Raw genomic sequence first — 21,881 nt, forward strand, 5'->3', positions numbered from 1 at the left:
TGGCAAGTGAGTTGCCTATAATTTTTGACTAAAATTGCCTTATCTGTGCCTGTCCCTCACTTCGGGGGTCTGGTGATGGTACCAGGAGTGCAAATTGTGGTGCTTGGCCTCATGCTGCCCCCTGGTGGGGAGGCTGCAGAATACACTGCTCCCCAGCTGTCAATATGGAGATGGCGCTGACGTTTTGCTCCAGGTGAGACCATAGTAGGGTGACATCTGATCCCGTCGATCTCACGATTCCTGCCCCGATCCCACATAGCAGTAGGCACGATACAACTGTTTTGGAGCCTTTATTGCGATCAGGCCGTACACAAAGTATAAAATATATACAGGGATATCTATGTACAAGATATAAGTTACAGAGCAGTCTATAGGGAAAACTGCGGCCCTCCCCATCTGACAGCACGCCGTCATAGTCCCGACGGCTGCCCATCTATTTGGCGTCACTGCTGCCGCCTCCGCACCACCAGAGCTGCAGAGCGTTTTCTCCAGCGCTGCTGCTCTTCGCCGTCGCCTCCTGTGGGGACTCGTCTTCGCTATCTTCCGACTCTGGGAACCTCCGCTGTCCGGATGTGGTTGCCAGGATCGGTAGAGATGGGTGAAGGCTACGGCAGGGACAGAAAAATGATCAGTTATTGCTGCGGGTCCCTGACAGCAAGCAGAGCTTACAAAAAGATAACGTGATCACTCCTGACCCCTACTGGTTAATATGGGAATTATTTCTATATTTTTTTTTTCACAAAAATGTGCATAATTAAAGGGCCGGTATAGCGGCGGCCTAAACGGTCTAACCTGATGCCATTAACGCAGTCCTTCTGTGCCTGGAATTGCAGCGCTGGTAGTAATACGCCGTCTTCGGGGGGTGATGTCATGTCCCAGACAGAGACCACCCCCTGCGTGTCCCCACTGATCAGGTATCGGCCGGAGCTGTGAGGAGGAGGTGATGATCTGGACATATTAATGACATGATCAGCAGTGACTGCGAGCAATTAGTCCAAAGGTGCGGAGCCAGCATTCACCTTTCCATGTCAAAGTACATCCTCTGGTTGGTGGTGACGTTGCGTCTCAGGGAGGTCAGCACCTTGCCGGGGTGACGGACGTCCCAGCACAAGATCTCGGGGTCCTGCAAGGGGCCACTATTAATACCTGCCCAGTGCCATTATAGACAAATTTATGGGTACCGGCCCTTTAAACTAGATACGGATGCCATGTCATTCTTAAAGGGCTGGTAACCCTAAAGCTTATAATAGTGCAGCAGCATTATATGAGGAGCAGTATATATAGAGAGGGCAGGATATGGCTGATAACAGCGGGAAATAGACTAAGGAAGGTAAAATAAAAGTCAGCTTCAGTAAAGCCTGTAATGGCTGATAACACAGAGCAGAAGAATGCAGGGTGAGTGCAATCTATTGTCCCCTGTTATCAGCCACTTCAGAATGCAGGAGAGGTGACTACGGTGACCCTCTGCTAACGTGGCTGATCACAGGGAACAATAGACGACACTTAAAGGGACACCAGAATCTGATGCACATTTAAGTCACTAATCCCTCTAAGAAGATAATAATTTACCTTTCGGCCTCCGGAGAACACGCAGCGCCCGTCGGCAGAGAAGAGCAGGTGGGTGACGCCTCCGACGGGGCCGTGCAGGACGGCGAGCGCCACCCCCTCCTGGTAGGAGTAGAGGCCCAGACACCGGGAGTAGGAGCCGCAGGCGTAGATGTCCTGAGCGGGGCTGAAGGCCACACAGGAGATGATCCCCGGCTGCCCCAGCTTCTTCTCTGCAGGACCACAGGAGATTAGGCATTATGCAGGCAGAGGCCATATTACCAGAGGCTGGGAGACGCCTCGTACGACCGCCATCACAGCCTCCACCCACGGTCAGAAAAAACACTTACGGAAAGTGGGGCGACATTCACAGTCTCTGCCGGGCCGGGACGTGTCAAACACCCGAACCATCTTATCAAACCCGCAAAACAGCAGAGACCCATCAGGTGAGAAACACAAGGAGTGCGCGGCGGACAGCTCATCCTGAGGAAGACGAGAGAGCAGACATTATACAGCAAAGATATGACCCTGCGAGATACAGGAGGAGCTACAAGTCTCCGCCCCCTGCAGGGCGACAGACAGGAGGAGCTAAGACGCTCCTCCCCCTGCAAGGCGAGCGACAGGCGGACCTACGAGTCTCCTCCCCTGCAGGGCAACAGACAGGAGGCGCTAAGAAGCTTCTCCCCCTGCAGGGTGATACCGCCGGTGGAACGTACCAGATGATTGTAGGCCCGGTATGACGCCCTGAGGTCTCCAGTGAAGGCGTCCCACACATGGATGGGGTTGTCTCGGCTGCTGCTGGCGACACTGCGGAGATATTATAGTTACGCAGGGCTGTGGAGTCGGAGTCGTGGAGTCGGAGCTCATTTTGGTGGAGTCGGTATAAAATGGACCGACTCCTAAAATATATAATAAATTGGGTACAGTAATTCAATGCAGAATGTACTGAATATTTTTTCATAGGAATTTGGGAAAGTTATGAAATGTCCTATAAATGGCTGTTCTATTCCTGATCTAAGGCTACATTCACACACAGCGTTTTTGCTGCGTTTTTTGAGGATTCGTTTTTCAGCTGCAAAAGCAGATCAGCTTTTTAAAAAACCGCATCACCTGAAAGGTTTTTGAGCTCAATGTTTTCAATAGCAAAAGCAGATTAGAAATCAGCTCTATCTATATATCCATTTATCCATATCTGTCTATCCATATCTCATCTCCACCAAAAAGGATAAAAACCGGGTAGTACACAGACTAACACTCCTTTTTTTTTAGCACCAGTCAGGTACACCTCATAGCTGCCCAAAAGGACGCCCAGGACAGGCATTGCTCGTCTTCAGTAACACATCAACATAAGTTGATAGTTGGAATAAATAGACTGCATTCACCACATCTTAAGGTGCAGGCTTTATTTTCAAGTGTTGGGGTGTGCAGTATGAGGTTCTGCAGCAGCTGAGGTGTGCAGTATGAGGTTCTTCCCCCCCAGGTTTGATCTCGGCTACGCCCATGGTGTGAATGTAGTCTGAGGATCTAGGCTTTGTCTTAGCTGAGATAAGTCATAGTGATATATATATATATATATATATATATATATATATATATCCCCAACAATGTAGACCAGCTCACTCCTGTGAACCACCTGGAACCTCAGATGACCTGGTTAACTCCGTTGTGCCCGGATCTGGATGTAGGAGTCCATCCATACAAATGTGAACAACGACAAAGCAAAGTCCAGCAATAACGTGAGCAATCCAGGATGCTGTTAAAAAATTTTTTCTTTTTATTCATAAATCCATTAAAATGCAGTGGTCCAAGCAGTTCAAAACAGCAATAACGCAGGAAAGTCATGCAGATAGGACTACGCGTTTCAGCGGTAGAACCCGCCTTCTTCACGGTCCAGAATTCGCGTAGTCCTATCTGCACGACTTTCCTGCGTTATTGCTGTTTTGAACTGCTTGGACCATTGCATTTTAATGGATTTATGAATAAAAAGAAAAAAATTTTTAACAGCATCCTGGATTGCTCACGTTATTGCTGGACTTTGCTTTGTCGTTGTATATATATATATATATATATATATATATATATATATACACATACACACACACAGTTGTGGTCAAAAGTATTGACACCCCTGCAATTTTGTCAGATAATACTCAGTTTCTTCCTGAAAATGATTGCAAACACAAATTCTTTGGTATTATCTTCATTTAATTTGTCTTAAATGAAAAAACACAAAAAGAATTGTCCTAAAGCCAAATTGGATATAATTCCACACCAAACATAAAAAAGAGGGTGGACAAAAGTATTGGCACTGTTCGAAAAATCATGTGATGCTTCTCTAATTTATGTAATTAACAGCACCTGTAATTACCTGTGGCACCTAACAGGTGTTGGCAATAACTAAATCACACTTGCAGCCAGTTGACATGGATTAAAGTTGACTCAACCTCTGTCCTGTGTCCTTGTGTGTACCACATTGAGCATGGAGAAAAGAAAGAAGACCAAAGAACTGTCTGAGGACTTGAGAAACCAAATTGTGAGGAAGCATGAGCAATCTCAAGGCTACAAGTCCATCTCCAAAGACCTGAATGTTCCTGTGTCTACCGTGCGCAGTGTCATCAAGAAGTGTAAAGCCCATGGCACTGTGGCTAACCTCCCTAGATGTGGCCGGAAAAGAAAAATTGACAAGAGATTTCAACGCAAGATTGTGCGGATGTTGGATAAAGAACCTCCACTAACATTCAAACAAGTTCAAGCTGCCCTGCAGTCCGAGGGTACAACAGTGTCAACCCGTACTCTCCGTCGGCATCTGAATGAAAAGGGACTGTATGGTAGGAGACCCAGGAAGACCCCACTTCTTACCCAGAGACATAAAAAAGCCAGGCTGGAGTTTGCCAAAACTTACCTGAAAAAGCCTAAAACGTTTTGGAAGAATGTTCTCTGGTCAGATGAGACAAAAGTAGAGCTTTTTGGCAAAGGCATCAACATAGAGTTTACAGGAGAAAAAAAGAGGCATTCAAAGAAAAGAACACGGTCCCTACAGTCAAACATGGCGGAGGTTCCCTGATGTTTTGGGGTTGCTTTGCTGCCTCTGGCACTGGACTGCTTGACCGTGTGCATGGCATTATGAAGTCTGAAGACTACCAACAAATTTTGCAGCATAATGTAGGTCCCAGTGTGAGAAAGCTGGGTCTCCCCTCAGAGGTCATGGGTCTTCCAGCAGGACAATGACCCAAAACACACTTCATAAAGCACTAGAAAATGGTTTGAGAGAAAGCACTGGAGACTTCTAAGGTGGCCAGCAATGAGTGCAGTCCTGAATCCCATAGAACACCTGTGGAGAGATCTAAAAATGGCAGTTTGGAGAAGGCACCCTTCTAATATCAGGGACCTGGAGCAGTTTGCCAAAGAAGAATGGTCTAAAATTCCAGCAGAGCATTGTAAGAAACTCATTGATGGTTACCGGAAGCGGTTGGTCGCAGTTATTTTGGCTAAAGGTTGTGCAACCAAGTATTAGGCTGAGGGTGCCAATACTTTTGTCTGGCCCATTTTTGGAGTTGTGTGTGAAATGATCAATGTTTCGCTTTTTGCTTCATTCTCTTTTGTGTTTTTACCTTTAAGACAAATTAAATGAAGATAATAATACCAAATAATTTGTGATTGCAATCATTTTCAGGAAGAAACTGAGTATTATCTGACAGAATTGCAGGGGTGTCAATACTTTTGGCCACAACTGTGTGTATGTGTGTGTGTATGTATATATATATATATATAAAAAAACACACACACACACACAGTACAGACCAAAAGTTTGGACACACCTCATTCAAAAAGTTTTCTTTATTTTCATGACTATGAAAATTGTAGATTCACTCTGAAGGCATCAAAACTATGAATTACCACATGTGGAATTATATAATTAACAAAAAAGTGTGAAACAACTGAAAATATGTCTTTTGCTTTGATTTCTGCTTTGCACACTCTTGGCATTCTCTTGATGAGCTTCAAGAGGTAGTCACCGGAAATGGTTTTCACTTCACAGGTGTGCCCTGTCAGGTTTAATAAGTGGGATTTCCTGCCTTATGAGGTTGGGACCACCAGTTGTGTTGTGCAGAAGTCTGGTAGATACACAGCTGATCGTCCTACTGAATAGACTGTTAGAATTTGTATTATGGCAAGAAAAAAGCAGCTGGGTAAAGAAAAACGTGTGGCCATCATTACTTTAAGAAATGAAGGTCAGTCACTCCAAAAAATTGGGAAAACTTTGAAAGTGTCCCCAAGTGCAGTGGCAAAAACCATCAAGCGCTACAAAGAAACTGGATCACATGAGGACCGCCCCAGGAAAGGAAGACCAAGAGTCACCTCTGCTGCAGAGGATAAGTTCATCCGAGTCATCAGCCTCAGAAATCGCAAGTTAACAGCAGCTCAGAATAGAGACCAGGTCAATGCCACACAGAGTTCTAGCAGCAGACACATCTCTACAACAACTGTTAAGAGGAGACTTTGTGCAGCAGGCCTTCATGGTAAAATAGCTGCTAGGAAACCACTGCTAAGGACAGGCAACAAGCAGAAGAGACTTGTTTGGGCTAAAGAACACAAGGAATGGACATTAGACCAGTGGAAATCTGTGCTTTGGTCTGATGAGTCCAAATTTGAGATCTTTGGTTCCAACCACCGTGTCTTTGTGCGACGCAGAAAAGGTGAACGGATGGACTCTACATGCCTGGTTCCCACCGTGAAGCACGGAGGAGGAAGTGTGATGGTGTGCGGGTGCTTTGCTGGTGACACTGTTGGGGATTTATTCAAAATTGAAGGCATACTGAACCAGCATGGCTACCACAGCATCTTGCAGCGGCATGCTATTCCATCCGGTTTGTGTTTAGTTGGACCAGCATTTATTTTTCAACAGGACAATGACCCCAAACACACCTCCAGGCTGTGTAAGGGCAATTTGACCAAGGAGAGTGATGGGGTGCTACGCCAGATGACCTGGTCTCCACAGTCACCAGACCTGAACCCAATCGAGATGGTTTGGGGTGAGCTGGACTGCAGAGTGAAGGCAAAAGGGCCGACAAGTGCTAAGCATCTCTGGGAACTCCTTCAAGACTGTTGGAAGACCATTTCCGGTGACTACCTCTTGAAGCTCATCAAGAGAATGCCAAGAGTGTGCAAAGCAGTAATCAAAGCAAAAGGTGGCTACTTTGAAGAACCTAGAATATAAGACATATTTTCAGTTGTTTCACACTTTTTTGTTAATTATATAATTCCACATGTGATAATTCATAGTTTTGATGCCTTCAGAGTGAAGCTACAATTTTCATAGTCATGAAAATAAAAGAAAACTCTTTGACTGAGAAGGTGTGTCCAAACTTTTGGTCTGTACTGTATATATGTAATCGATATTATACAGTGTATTACATATTTACAATTTATTACAGTTTTCTGTGTTCTAAAGTTGTATTCCAATAAATATATATTATATTCTAAATATCTTGATTATTGTATCATAAAAATGATTAAATGTCTGATGTTCACATTGTACTACAATAAATTTTTCACTTAAATATAAGCAATATATGTGGGAGTCGGAGTCGGTGTAAGGGAAATTGAGGAGTCGGAGTCGCAGGTTTGGCTTACCGACTCCACAGCCCTGATAGTCAGTATAACAGACAGTACAGGGGATTGTACGCGGATACAATGTCACAAATCCCAAGCGAAGTAGTGTAGCACCAGTCACCGACAGTAAGCAGACATGGGGTCCTAATACGGGGTCACATGGCCACTGACAGGAGCAAACGGTTTTTCCCTCCGCACAGTTCCAGGTTGCACATGAATCATTAGGTAGAAGAGCGCCACCTCCAGGTCACTGCAGGTTTTATTGTGGCTGCTCCTTCCCATATCCAAGTCAATGGGTGAAAGGAAAAAAAAAAAAAAAAAAAAAGCTTTTGAACCTCCCGTAAATCAATTCTTGCTGAAGACATGGAGGACACACGAGCACGGGTACAAACCACCGCTAGGAGCAGGACTTGGGCAGGGAAATGGTCACACAATAAGCAGCCCAGGAAGCCTGTCAGGGACCAGAAATAAAGAATCAAAGCAGGAGATGTCTGGTACGGACAAAGACGAGAAAAAAGTTCCTCCAGATCCAAGAAAGGCTACAAGTATGGGAATGGAACAGACAGATAATATTTGCACTGTCACGAAACCCTGTGGCCCGGTGGTCACCAAGAGCGAGACCCCGCGGCCCGGTGGTCACCAAGAGCGAGACCCCGAGGCCAAGTGGTCACCCAGAGCGAAGCCGCCCTGTTGGTTACCCACAGAGGTGTTGGTATGGAGAGGCCTGTAAGAAGTCCAGGACCAGGTGAAGGTTTGGAGGCTCTACCAGAAGCTGGTATGGGCTGGACTGAAAGTCTTAAATCACAAATGGATGTGTAAAGTGCACTGAACAAGGATGGAAGAGACAGAAATCTGCTCACCATGGGTATCAAGATTGAGGACAAAATCCAGTAAGGACTAAATGAAAGAATCGTGAGAGTGGAAAAGAAAAAGGACTATGCCAAAACGAGTGATGAGAAACATTTCCAGGAAAATCCATGTGTTGGACAGAATGAGACAACTGTAGAAAGTCCAGGCTCATACGAAGACCGGACAGACCCTCCTCTTAATATGAGGCATTCAGCAGGTGAATGGTGATGGTGAATGGTGATGGCAGGTACCACACAGGGAAAGGCTCAAGTTGGGGAAAACCTTCATGATAAGAAACATACAAAGACTGGAGTGCTTGGTGTTCTTTGACCAAGTGTCCCAGTAGGGATTAATAATAATAAATAATATTTTTATATAGTGCTAACATATTCCGCAGCGCTTTACAGTTTGCACACATTTTCATCGCTGTCCCCGATGGGGCTCACAATCTAAATTCCCTATTAGTATGACTTTAGAATGTGGGAGGAAACCGGAGTACCCGGAGGAAACCCACGCAAACACGGGGAGAACATACAAACTCCTTGCAGATGTTGTCCTTGGTGGGATTCGAACCCAGGACCCCAGCTGAGCCACCGTGCCGCCCCGGATTAGACTTCAATGACAGACTACTCGAGTAAGAAGGGCAAGAGGTATTCTTACCACTGTCGGAGAAACAATCGGGGGAAAAAAACTAAACTTTTTTAAGGTTCTGGCAAAAGCGGCAACTTTTTTTTGCCAGTAGCATCTGAAAATATCTTCTTCAGAAGAGAAAGTCTACTTCCAATTAAAGTAAGGCCGGTGAGAGCTTCCCTGTATGCTGGTGGCCTTGACCTGAGCCAAATGGAGAAGTTAGCAGCAATAAAATGAAGGGCTACCATGTAGAAAAGGAGCACAGTGGTGGCCTTAGTGAGGTGTAGGTCAGAGACCGCAGTGGACCACCATGGAAACCAAAAGAAAGCGAATTTCAAACCACTTAGTTGATAGGTGCTTCCATTCTTTGAAAGTCACCAAAGTCCTTCTGGTTGAGAAACCTGACTATGTTAAAAAGAACACCAACTCTTGGGAAGGAGAGATGGATTCGTCTTTGCCATAGAGAGTGGCAAGTTTCCCTTACTGCTTGGGTGAAGTCTGCAGGTCTACATTGCTGAGGCCAGCTCAACATTCAGCTTAGACTCAGTCGGAGGAGACCCCTGAAGACTCGCTATAGTCCAAGAGTGGTTTATAAAAGTTGAAGATGACTGCTGTCCTTGCAGGACCCTAGGGGCGATATGCTTACAGGTGGCTCCTACCTTGGTGGTATTCTAAGAAGGAAAGTGTTGCAGTGACTTGACTAAAGAGTAAGAAAGGGGGACAGAGGGGTCCTCGTTGGGTTTGGGGTTAAGGTAGTAAGATCAGAGGTAACCTGGTAATCCATCCGTAAGTTTTTTGAGTGAGCGCAGACTGAATAAATTGCCGATCCTGTGGTGGACCTTCCTAAGGGAGATTACCAAGTTGAGTACATTATGCCTTGAGCCTGATAAAGCTTTAATGGATGGAAAAAAAAGCAGAGGGTGCTAGCAACGAGAGAGAAAAAGGGCTAACTCAAGGGGGCACTTACCAGAAATCTGTTGTATCTGTCAAGGAATGTGGACTGTGAAATGGCCTGAACGCAGCAGAAGCTCCGGAGAAGATGGTGGAGGAGAGATTTGGTGGCACGAGAGGTCACTCAGGCAAAAGTTCCCTCAATTAGGAGAAACGCCACCTTGCGACTAATGGTGAGGAGAAGGAGTGGAGAAAGGGATTGGAGAAATGAAAGTCACTAGGTTGCATAGATATTGGATCACCCTCAGGCATGGAGGTTTTCAGAAAGGTCCTCACTGGAGGAAAAAACCTTTGTGATGGGAAGAACATGCAAGGTAGGGACCATTCAGATCAAAGGAGGTGAAGAAGACAAGGGAAAAAGGAGGTAGAAGTGATCGCAGGAGAACTGTATCCTCACACAACCACATGCACACCTGTCCTTCCCTACAGGGAAGGCAGAACCGGCGCAGAGCGACCCAGTAGTGCCGAATCCACGCTGTGCCCCCAATGTATTCAGCAAGACCCAGTATTTCTCCGGAATGAGCTGCCTCGTAGTTATGGACCTCCCCTCCCCCAGCATCCCACAGATCTGGGAACCCTCCCCCCAGTATCTTACGGGACTTGTCCTTCACACTTTCCGAAATAAAGACACTTACAAGCAGGAAGCCGGGTCACAAGAATTCATCAGCGGGAACCAGCAATAATCGTAAATGGTGTCACCCTCTGACATGCGGAGGACCGGGCCCTGGAGAGAAGAGGAATGTAAATGTACAGGGCCACAATGGCAGGTGACCGTGCGCTCCACCCCAGACGTCGTACCATCTCCGGAAGCAGGTCCCATTCAGCAGAGTACAGCTCCGGAGGGAGGTTATAAATCCGCAGGATGTTGTCATCGCTGTTGGTTAATAGACAGGATCCATCCGGTGCCCTGGGGGGAAAAACACAACAAACTTTATGTAAAATCCAAAGTAAATGGCCAGTGTTCTCAGAACTCCACCTACCAGACTCCTAACTAAGCCCTTACGATGGTAGGCTCTCCTGTCATAGCCTCATATGCTGCTATGGCTGTAAGATTAGCTTGCCTTGTAGCTAGATCAATAAATGCTACCAGGAGAGCCTTAGAAGACATATTATTAGATATACAAAGTTACCGAAAAGTTCTCTTACAGAATAGAGGAACTATAGATTATTTGTTATTAATACACCACCATGGATGTCAAGAATCTGAAGGCATGTGTTGTTTTAATTTGGCAGATCATGGTCAGGACTTACAGTCTCAGATAGATCAGTTACATGATGACATTGATCACACCATACAAAGTAATGGTAAATGGTGGGATTGGCTATTTTCCTGGTTGCCTGATCTTGGTTATTTACGCTATATTCTAGAGGTAATTCTTGCTATAATCTGTGTTTGTATCGCTTTATGTTGTCGTATACAATGTATTCCGTCTCTTATAGCAATGTGTTGTTTATCTGCTGAAGCTATTCCCCTGGGATATGGTTAGTGTATATAAATGATATATGGTTTCCCGATGGTCAAGGGTGGATTGTAGGGCTAAAATGTAAAATGACCATCGGGAACCCATATTGGTAGCCTGTCATTGGAGACTCCTTTAAGACAGCCTGTCTGAGGATCCCATGAAGACTTTTTAAAGAAATATTAGACAGTAACAGTCTAGTTTTTATTAGCTCTGTAACTCTCTTGACATCTAGTGATTAATGTTAGTCTGTTACCAGTGTTCAGAGAGAACACGTGTATAGTACCAGCCAATTACGGCAGTCTGCTATCAGTGTGATTAATGTTAGTGAGAAACAAGTCTTATTAGTATTAAGTGTGTAAGTCTTTGTATTATGGTAGACTCTTCGGTGTCACCTGCCAGGAAGCTTTTGGGCATGTTTTATATGATGATATATTTGTCCGGGGTAGACTGACATCTGAAGAGCTGGCCACTGAGAAGAAAGATACTATACTGGACAAATAGAATTTGTTAGAGCTTGTGAACACTTGGTTACACAAGCATTTTTTTCCAAGTGTAAGATATAAACCAGTGAAGACTTCAGCTAAGACAGAAGCCTGTAACCTATAGATCAGAAGGGGACGCCCGTGTGGATCTATAGTGTGGATACCCCAGGAATTCTCTGTCCTCGCCGTTTGGCTTCTCACACTTGACGTTATGGATAGATGATGCTCTTTCCTGGTGAAGTTTTTCTTGTGCTGTATATAATGTAAGTACTTAATCTTTGTAATGTATATTATGCAAAAGTGTACGCAATTTCACACTATTTCTTATTTTCTGTAATCATTGAATTTTTGTAAAAAAAAGAATAAACCGCCTTCGATCCCTTTGAATACTTGGCAAAACATATGTGCACCAGGCGCCAGCATCAAGCTCCCAGCAGATCATGGCTTAAAGGGGAACTCCAGCTCACCACCAGACACTACTAGTGTTGTAGCTGTTTTCGTTCTGACCAAAGTCAGATATTCCAGATCACCAGTGAGGCCGAAATAGGAGTTTTACGCCCTTAATTTACAATCACTTGGAGACAAAAGAGACTGCACACAAGGGCCGTGGGCAAATCACTTTATCTGACGTAATGAAATACAAGGCAATCTTTTATACCATTTACAACAATATGGAGCTCATGTGGCCCCCACCATCACCTCAGGGTCATACCTTGTTTACAATGTACCCAGAACACGTTGTGGCTGACTATTGAGAACATATATGATAAGAAGCATTTTTCCCTTGAAGAGGAGACAGCCAAAACTGCAGTATCACAAGAATAAATGAAAGGCAAATGAAGAATTAAAGGCAGTTAGGCATTTAAAGGCAAATCATTAACCCTTCTATATCACCAGTGAGGTCTGTGAGCCCTGCGATCTGCAGTGAGGTGACACACATCGACTTTACTGGAGTCCCCCAAATACTTCCCATGACCGGTATCATACCCCCCCACACACGTCCTTAGATGAGCACTCACCACATATCCTTAGATGAGCCCCCTCGTATCCATAGATGAGCCTCCCCTGTTGTGAGTTCATTTTCCCCTTCACTACTGAGGCCGGAGGAACTCCCTCTTCTGGTAAAGAAAGGTAGTGAGCCTGATTATCAAACACCTGAGTCTGATGATGATGACTGGCTGAGTGGAGTTACTGACTGGATATAAGGCTGCCGACGCCCTTCTGCCCTGCGGGTGATTTCTCCGTGGGATCCTTGGAGACCAGTCTGAATTCCTGCTCCTCTAAAGCGAAGTTTTCTGCTCGGCTTTTTGCATTTGTGCTTAGACTTTGTTTTTCTGGATTTCTGCCATTCCCTGCTGGGGTGTGCTGAATTCCTTTAGCTCTGTCTTCTGAAAATACCTGAGTGCTGATTTAGTTTTTGAAGCCTAGCTGCTTCAGGGTCTTTTTCATATCAGCTTGTTGGCTTTTGTCTTTGATAGGGTTTTGGCAGATTGCAGACTGCAACCTTCCTTTCCTGTTCTGTTTACCTAGCTTGGGCCCCATCGTTTGCTCAGCCTATCTTTCTATCTGTGTGAGTGTTTTTTCATCTTGCTTCACCGTCATTATATGTTGGGGGCTGCCTTTTACTTTGGGGACTGCTCTGGGGCAGTTTAGATTTCCTTTTCTGTCTTTAGGCTATTTAGCGCTCCGGCTGTGATCGAGGGGTCTAGGGCATCGTAGGAACCCCCCACGGCTACTGCTAGTTGTGTTTATAGGTTCAGGGGTCTGCAATCTGATAGTTGCCAACTTCTCTGGACGTAGCTTCTATTTTTGTGTCTGCCTCCTACGGTAACTCAATCATAACAGAATCACCCGCCATACCGCAGATCCTAGGGTACTCAATAGCAGGAAAGAATTGTAAAAAAAAAAAAGTGTGAATATTTTTTCCTCTATATCTCTGAGGCCGTAGGGGGAATTTTTTTTTCTCTCAATGGAGATAAAGCAATTGTCTGATCGTGTGGAGCAGCTCGCTGCGGAAGTGCGGGGAATTTCCGCCTACCTTGCTCATTCACATGCTGCTGAACCAAAGATTCCTACACCTGATGTATTTTTTGGGGATCGGTCTAAATTTTTGAATTTCAAAAATAATTGTAAATTATTTTTTGCCTTGAAGCCTAACTCGTCAGGGAGCTCCGCGCTGCAGGTTAAAATTGTCATCTCTTTGCTGCGTGGCGATCCCCAGGATTGGGCGTTTTCTTTGAAACCAGATGATCCTATTCTGACTAATGTGAACGCATTTTTTCAGGCCTTGGGGTTGTTGTATGACGAACCTAATGCCATTGATCAGGCTGAAAAGACCCTGCTGGCATTGAACCAGGGTCGTGATTCTGCAGAATTGTGCTGTCAAAAATTCCGAAAGTGGGCAGTACTTACTACCTGGAATGATAATGCCTTGGCTGCTCTTTTTCGGAAGGGGTTGTCAGAAGCCGTAAAAGATACTATGGTGGGATTTCCTGTTCCCTCTGGTCTTGACGATTCTATGTCATTAGCCATTGAGGTTGATCGGCGTTTGCGCGAACGCAAAGCTGCACGAGAGGTGTTGCCACCTGTTGAACAAATGTCTAAACCTATGCAATGTGATAGAGTTTTTTCCAGAGAGCAGCGTCAGGAGTTCAGAAGGCGTAATAAGTTGTGCTTTTTCTGTGGAGATGCCTCGCATATTATTTCTGTCTGTCCTAAACGAGAGAAACGCTTTGCACACACGTTTTCTGTTGGTGGTGTTCAACCTAAGTTTCTTCTGGCTATTACTCTGATCTGCTCCCTGTCCACATTTTCCGCCAAGGCTTTTGTGGATTCGGGAGCAGCCCTAAACCTAATGGACTTGGATTTTGCTAAACGTTGTGGATTTCCGATGACACCTCTGCAGATGCCTATCCCTTTGAGGGGGATTGATGCTACTCCTTTGGCTAAAAATAAACCTCAGTTTTGGACCCAGGTGGTAATGCGGGTCGGCCCAGACCATCAAGAAAATTGCAGATTTTTGGTGTTGCATAATCTGCATGATACTATTGTTCTGAGGTTTCCCTGGTTACAAATTCATAATCCAGTTTTGGATTGGAAATCTGTGTCTGTGGTGAGTTGGGGTTGTTGGTGTGCCTTTAGTGAGGCTCCGGTATTTTCCACCTCTCCTCAGTCGCATGATGTTCCTGATTATTTGGCGGACTTTTATGATGAATTTAGTGAGAATGAGTCTGCATCTCTGCCTCCTCATAGGAGTTATGACTGTGCAATTGAACTGAGCCCGGGGTGTAAATTTCCCAAGGGTCGGCTCTTCAATTTATCTGCACCCGAGCACGAGGCTATGCGATCCTATATTAAGGAGGCGTTGGAGAAGGGTCATATTAGACCATCCTCGTCACCCTTAGGTGCCGGGTTTTTTTTTGTAGCCAAAAAGGATGGATCTTTAAGACCTTGTATTGATTATCGTGCCCTCAACAAAATTACTGTTAAATATCAGTATCCGTTACCCCTGATTTCTGATCTATTCTCCAGAGTTAAAGGTGCTTGCTGGTTTACCAAGCTTGACCTCAGGGGGGCGTATAATCTTATTCGCATTAAGCATGGGGATGAATGGAAGACGGCGTTTAATACTCCGGAGGGACATTTTGAGTGCCTGGTGATGCCTTTTGGGCTCACTAATGCCCCTTCTGTCTTCCAGTGCTTCATGAACGATATTTTCCGAGATTTTGTCGATAAATTTTTGATTATCTATCTGGATGATATTTTGATCTTCTCCAAGGATTGGGATTCTCATGTGGAACATATTCGGACTGTGTTCCGGATCTTGAGGGAGAATTCCCTGTATGTCAAAGGATCTAAATGCGTTTTTGGAGTACAGAGGATTTCTTTTTTGGGATTTATTTTGTCCCCGTCAACTATTGAAATGGACCCGGCCAAGGTACAGGCCATTTACGATTGGGTTCAGCCCACTTCTTTGAAGGCCCTCCAGAAGTTTTTGGGTTTTGCTAATTTTTATCGGAAATTTATAGCAACATTTTCTAGTATTGCCAAGCCATTGACTGATTTGACTAAGAAGGGTGCTGATGTATTAAATTGGTCTCCGGAGGCGGTTTCTTCCTTTCAGGAGCTGAAGCAAAGATTCACCTCCGCCCCGGTTTTGCGGCAACCTGATGTCTCACTTCCATTCCAGGTAGAGGTGGATGCTTCTGAGATTGGTGCAGGAGCTGTTTTGTCCCAAAAGGATCCTGTAACATCTAAAATGAATCCCTGTGCTTTCTTTTCCCGAAAGTTCTCTCCATCTGAACGTAACTACGACGTGGGGAATCGGGAACTGTTGGCCATGAAATGGGCATTTGAGGAGTGGAGACATTGGTTGGAGGGAGCTAAGCATCAAGTCGTGGTCCTCACTGACGACAAGAATTTGATTTACCTAGAGTCGGCTAAGCGCTTGAACCCTAGACAGGCTAGGTGGGCCTTGTTTTTTACACGTTTTGATTTTGTGGTTTCTTTTCTTCCTGGAACTTAGAATGTCAAGGCAGACGCCCTCTCTAGGAGCTTCTTTGCTGATTCTCCTGTGGTGACCAAGCCTGCTACCATCTTAGGCGAAGGGGTAGTTCTTTTTGCCATCTCGCCCGATTTGAGACGTACTCTGGAAGAGTTCCAGGAGGACAAACCTGAGCGTTGTCCCAGTGGAAAGTTGCATGTTCCTGACTAGTGGAAGAAGAGAGTGATGTCTGAAGTTCATTGCTCTGCTTTGGCTGGTCATCCAGGTATTTTTGGTACTAGAGATCTGGTGAGTCGGTCTTTTTGGTGGCCCTCCTTGTCTGGTGATGTCAGGAATTTTGTGCAGTCCTGTGGGACGTGCTCCCGGTCTAAATCGTGTTCTCGCTCTAGTGGGCTGTTGATGCCTTTGCCTGTCCCCAAGAGGCCATGGACCCATATTTCAATGGATTTCATCTCTGATATGCCTGTCTCTCAAAGGATGACTGTTATTTGGGTGATTTGTGATAGGTTCTCTAAGATGGTTCATCTTGTACCACTCCCTAAGTTGCCGTCTTCCTCTGAGTTGGTGCCCCTGTTTTTACAACAGGTGGTTCGCTTGCACGGGATTCCTGAGAACATTGTATCTGACAGAGGAGTCCAGTTGTGTCTAGATTTTGGAGAACTTTCTGTTCCAAGCTGGGAATTCAGTTGTCCTTCTCCTCTGCTTTTCACCCTCAGACCAATGGGCAGACAGAGAGAACAAACCAGACCTTGGAGTCATATTTGAGATGTTTTATTTCTGCTGATCAGGATGATTGGGTTTCATTTTTGCCCTTGGCCGAATTTGCTTTAAATAATAGAGCTAGTTCTGCCACTTTGATGTCACCTTTTTTTTGTAACTTTGGGTTTCATCCTCGATTTTCTTCAGGGCAGGTGGAGCCCTCTGCCTGCCCAGGTGTTGACACTGTGGTGGAGAGAATGCACCAGATCTGGGACCAAGTGGTGGATAAGTTATCTCTCTCCCAGGAAAAGGCCCAGCGGTTTTCCAACCGACATAGAACCATTGGTCCCCAGTTTAAGGTTGGTGATATGGTGTGGTTATCATCAAAAAATATTGCTATGAAGGTGGATTCTCCTAAGTTTAAGCCTAGATTTATTGGACCTTACAAGATTTTGGAGATTATTAATCCGGTCTCTTTTCGTTTGGCTCTTCCTGTCACATTTAAAATCCATAATGTGTTCCATAAATCTTTGTTGAAGAGGTTTGTTGAACCTGTTGTTCCGGGGGTGGCACCTCCAGACCCTGTATTGGTTGAAGGTAACATGGAATATGAGGTAGAGAGAGTACTGGATTCCCGTCTGGCTAGACGGAGACTCCAGTATTTGGTTAAGTGGAAGGGTTATGGTCAGGAGGATAATTCCTGGGTCTCTGCCTCTGATATTCATGCCAAAAGATTGGTGCGTGCCTTTCATCGGGCTCACCCTGATCACCCTGGTGGCGTGGTTGAGGGTTCGGTGACCCCTCCTCAAGGGGGAGGTACTGTTGTGAGTTCATTTTCCCCTTCACTACTGAGGCCCGAGGAACTCCCTCTTCTGGTAAAGAAAGGTAGTGAGCCTGATTATCAAACACCTGAGTCTGATGATGATGACTGGCTGAGTGGAGTTACTGACTGGATATAAGGCTGCCGACGCCCTTCTTCCCTGGGGGTGATTTCTCCGTGGGATCCTTGGAGACCAGTCTGAATTCCTGCTCCTCTAAAGCTAAGTTTTCTGCTCGGCTTATTGCATTTGTGCTTAGACTTTGTTTTGCTTTTCTGGATTTCTGCCATTCCCTGCTGGGGTGTGCTGAATTCCTTTAGCTCTGTGTTCTGAAAATACCTGAGTGCTGATTTAGTTTTTGAAGCCTAGCTGCTTCAGGGTCTTTTTCATATCAGCTTGTTGGCTTTTGTCTTTGATAGGGTTTTGGCAGATTGCAGACAGCAACCTTCCTTTCCTGTTCTGTTTAGCTAGCTTGGGCCCCATCGTTTGCTCAGCCTATCTTTCTATCTGTGTGAGTGTTTTTTCATCTTGCTTCACCGTCATTATATGTTGGGGACTGCCTTTTACTTTGGGGTCTGCTCTGGGGCAGTTTAGATTTCCTTTTCTGTCTTTAGGCTATTTAGCGCTCCGGCTGTGATCAAGGGGTCTAAGGCATTGTAGGAACCCCCCACGGCTACTGCTAGTTGTGTTTACAGGTTCAGGGGTCTGCAATCTGATAGTTGCCAACTTCTCTGGTTTTCTGGACGTAGCTTCTATTTTTGTGTCTGCCTCCTACGGTGACTCAATCATAACACTCCCCAACCCACGTGTCCTTAGATGAGCACCATCCCCCCCCATGTGTCCTTAGATGACCCACCCTCTCCTCACGTGTCCTTAGGATGAGCCCACTCCCCCCCCACATATCCTTAGATGAGCCCCCCAACCCACGTGTCCTTAGATAAGCCCACTCCCCCCACATATCCTTAGATGAGCACTCACCACTTGTCCTCAGATGAACCCACTCGTATCCACAGATGAGCCCCCTCCCCCCCACATATTCTTAGATGAGCCCCCCTCCCCCCCACATATCCTTAGATGAGCCCCATTCCCCCCCACATATCCTTAGATGAGTACTCACCATTTGCAGCCTTTCAGGAAGTTCTCAGGGACGGCGCCATACTCTGCCCACGCTCCTGTCAGTGGCCACGGCGGCTGTGAGAACTCGTATTGCACCGGCCTATAAGAGAAGACCATGACCATAGGAGGTCACTCAGCTTCCTCAGAAACAGACACAATCATGTGTTTAGGACAGCCGGATGACAGCACTGGACGGAGCTCCTCCATACCTGCTGATGTCCTCGGGGGTCTCAGGGGTGGCCTCCTCTTGCTCCTCCCGGCACTCGACACACACTGGCTCCGTATGCTCTGGGCAGGACTTCTTGGTTGGGGGCTCCTCGTCCTCCATATTGGCCTCGGCCGGGTCACTGACGCCATCGCCACACTCCTCTCTCTGACAATCTGGACTCTCTTCTATGCTCCCCACTCTCTCCTCGGTCACTGCTGTCACGGCCCCCCCCATGACAAGCTTCAGACCCTCCTCCGCACTCCCCGCTTCAGTCACTGCCATCTCGGCCTCTCCCATGATAAGCTCCGGATTATTCTCCATGCACCTCCCTCGGTCTTCGGTCACTGCCGTCTCGGCCTCCTCTCCAGCCCGCCCGGCCTCCCTCACCACACGCTCTGGATTCTCCTCCATGCTCCTCGCTCGGTCTTCGGTCACTGCTGTCTCGGCCTCCTCTCCGGCCCGCCTGGCCTCCTCTCCGGCCCGCCTGGCCTCCCTCATCACACGCTCTGGATTCTCCTCCATGCTCCTCGCTCGGTCTTCGGTCACTGCTGTCTCGGCCTCCTCTCCGGCCCGTCTGGCCTCCCTCATCACACGCTCTGGATTCTCCTCCATGCTCCTCGCTCGGTCTTCGGTCACTGCCTCCTCTCCAGCCCGCCCGGCCTCCCTCATCACACGCTCTGGAGGCTCCTCCATGCTCCTTGCTCGGTCTTCGGTCACTGCCGTCTCGGCCTCCTCTCCAGCCCGCCCGGCCTCCCTCATCACACGCTCTGGAGTCTCCTCCATGCTCCTCGCTCGGTCTCCGGTCACTGCCGTCTCGGCCTCCTCTCCAGCCCGCCCGGCCTCCCTCATCACACGCTCTGGAGTCTCCATGCTCCTTGCTCGGTCTTCGGTCACTGCCGTCTCGGCCTCCTCTCCAGCCCGCCCGGCCTCCCTCATCACACGCTCTGGAGTCTCCTCCATGCTCCTCGCTCGGTCTCCGGTCACTGCCGTCTCGGCCTCCTCTCCAGCCCGCCCGGCCTCCCTCATCACACGCTCTGGAGTCTCCTCCATGCTCCTCGCTCGGTCTTCGGTCACTGTTGCCTCGGCCTCCTCTCCAGCCTGCCCGTCCTCCACCTCTGGGGCCTCCTCCACATTCGCCTCTGTCTGTCCCTCCATACTGACGACTTCTCCCTCGTCCATGCTCACCACGACCTGTAAGTAGTCACAAAGTTAATGGGAGACATCGAGACCCCAAAATCTAGGCCTCATTTGTGAACAGGGTTCGTATTGCCCATAGCAACCAATCAGAATGCAGCTTTCATTTTCCCACACAGCTTCTGTACAATGAGAGCTGAGCTATGATTGGTTGCCATGAATGACACAGGATTGTTAATCCCGCCCCTTTAGCATGTCAGTCACTGCTCTTCTCAGGAACTCTGCCTGGTGTCAGTGAACACACAGCACGGTGGTTACAGGCAGAGGACCCATCACTGAGGTCAGCACACACTGCGGCCATTTCAATATGCCTCACTACATGAATGGAGTCTGCGGCCAGTGACCAAAACACGTCCCCAGAGGAGACACCTGACACTGCGGAGCTTACAGTCACTCACCCGCAAACGATCCATGTGCAGCACCAGGCTACACAGGAGACACTTCCGCCCACCACACTCACTGACCAATCAGCGCGCAGGACACAGGAGGAGGCTAACAAGCGTCCAATAGCAGCGAGCCATGCTCAAACAACAGCGAATAAGAACTAAGGGGCGGTGTCTTCTGGAGCGAGGGCGGGAAAAGAGTTAACCAATCACAAGGCTCAGTCGGTTGACGTCATTTTTACAACGGATGTTCTAAATTTAGGGCGGAAGTCGTTCAGCAGCCATGTTTGTTTTGGGAAAGATACAGTGTATACAGTGAGCTGAAAATCTACGGTAAATCATATAGAAAAGCATCTAAGTACTGACAACTAGGAAATCAGATGCCATGTGTCATGCATCAAGGTGTCCTGGGTATCTAATCCTATCCTGTGTGATACTGACTGCTGAGCCGTGTATCTAATCTCCTCCTGTGTGATACTGACTGCTGAGCCGTGTATCTAATCCTATCCTGTGTGATACTGTCTGCTGAGCTGTGTATCTAATCCTCTCCTGTGTGATACTGACTGCTGAGCTGTGTATCTAATCCTCTCCTGTGTGATACTGACTGCTGAGCCGTGTATCTAATCCTCTCCTGTGTGATACTGTCTGCTGAGCTGTGTATCTAATCCTCTCCTGTGTGATACTGACTGCTGAGCCGTGTATCTAATCCTATCCTGTGTGATACTGTCTGCTGAGCCGGTATCTAATCCTATCCTGTGTGATACTGACTGCTGAGCCATGTATCTAATCCTATCCTGTGTGATACTGTCTGCTGAGCCGTGTATCTAATCCTATCCTGTGTGATACTGACTGCTGAGCCGTGTATCTAATCTGTGTGATACTGACTGCTGAGCCGTGTTTCTAATCCTCTCCTGTGTGATACTGACTGCTGAGCCGTGTATCTAATCCTCTCCTGTGTGATACTGTCTGCTGAGCTGTGTATCTAATCCTCTCCTGTGTGATACTGACTGCTGAGCCGTGTATCTAATCCTATCCTGTGTGATACTGTCTGCTGAGCCGTGTATCTATTCCTATCCTGTGTGATACTGACTGCTGAGCCGTGTATCTAATCCTCTCCTGTGTGATACTGTCTGCTGAGCTGTGTATCTAATCCTCTCCTGTGTGATACTGACTGCTGAGCCGTGTATCTAATCCTATCCTGTGTGATACTGACTGCTGAGCTGTGTATCTAATCCTCTCCTGTGTGATACTGACTGCTGAGCCGTGTATCTAATCCTCTCCTGTGTGATACTGTCTGCTGAGCTGTGTATCTAATCCTCTCCTGTGTGATACTGACTGCTGAGCCGTGTATCTAATCCTATCCTGTGTGATACTGTCTGCTGAGCCGTGTATCTATTCCTATCCTGTGTGATACTGTCTGCTGAGC

At 46.8% G+C, this 21,881-nt stretch overlaps 1 protein-coding gene across 1 annotated transcript; it reads right to left on the reverse strand.

Moving 5' to 3' along the window:
- Positions 1-277: 277 nt before the first annotated feature.
- Positions 278-20,608, reverse strand: WRAP53 (WD repeat containing antisense to TP53). Its single transcript, XM_073547054.1, has 11 exons — positions 20,471-20,608; positions 18,880-20,069; positions 18,672-18,770; positions 10,387-10,495; positions 10,224-10,312; positions 2,262-2,352; positions 1,896-2,028; positions 1,570-1,778; positions 1,020-1,123; positions 793-927; positions 278-605 (listed from the first exon to the last, which is right to left on the reverse strand). Exons 1-11 carry the CDS (start codon positions 20,483-20,485, stop codon positions 434-436), a joined length of 2,346 nt encoding a protein of 781 aa, XP_073403155.1. The 5' UTR covers positions 20,486-20,608; the 3' UTR covers positions 278-433.
- Positions 20,609-21,881: the final 1,273 nt, after the last annotated feature.

Source organism: Dendrobates tinctorius, unplaced genomic scaffold (genome assembly GCF_039654945.1).
Source record: "Dendrobates tinctorius isolate UK_male_01 unplaced genomic scaffold, ASM3965494v1 ptg000151l, whole genome shotgun sequence".
Taxonomy (NCBI): domain Eukaryota; kingdom Metazoa; phylum Chordata; class Amphibia; order Anura; family Dendrobatidae; genus Dendrobates; species Dendrobates tinctorius.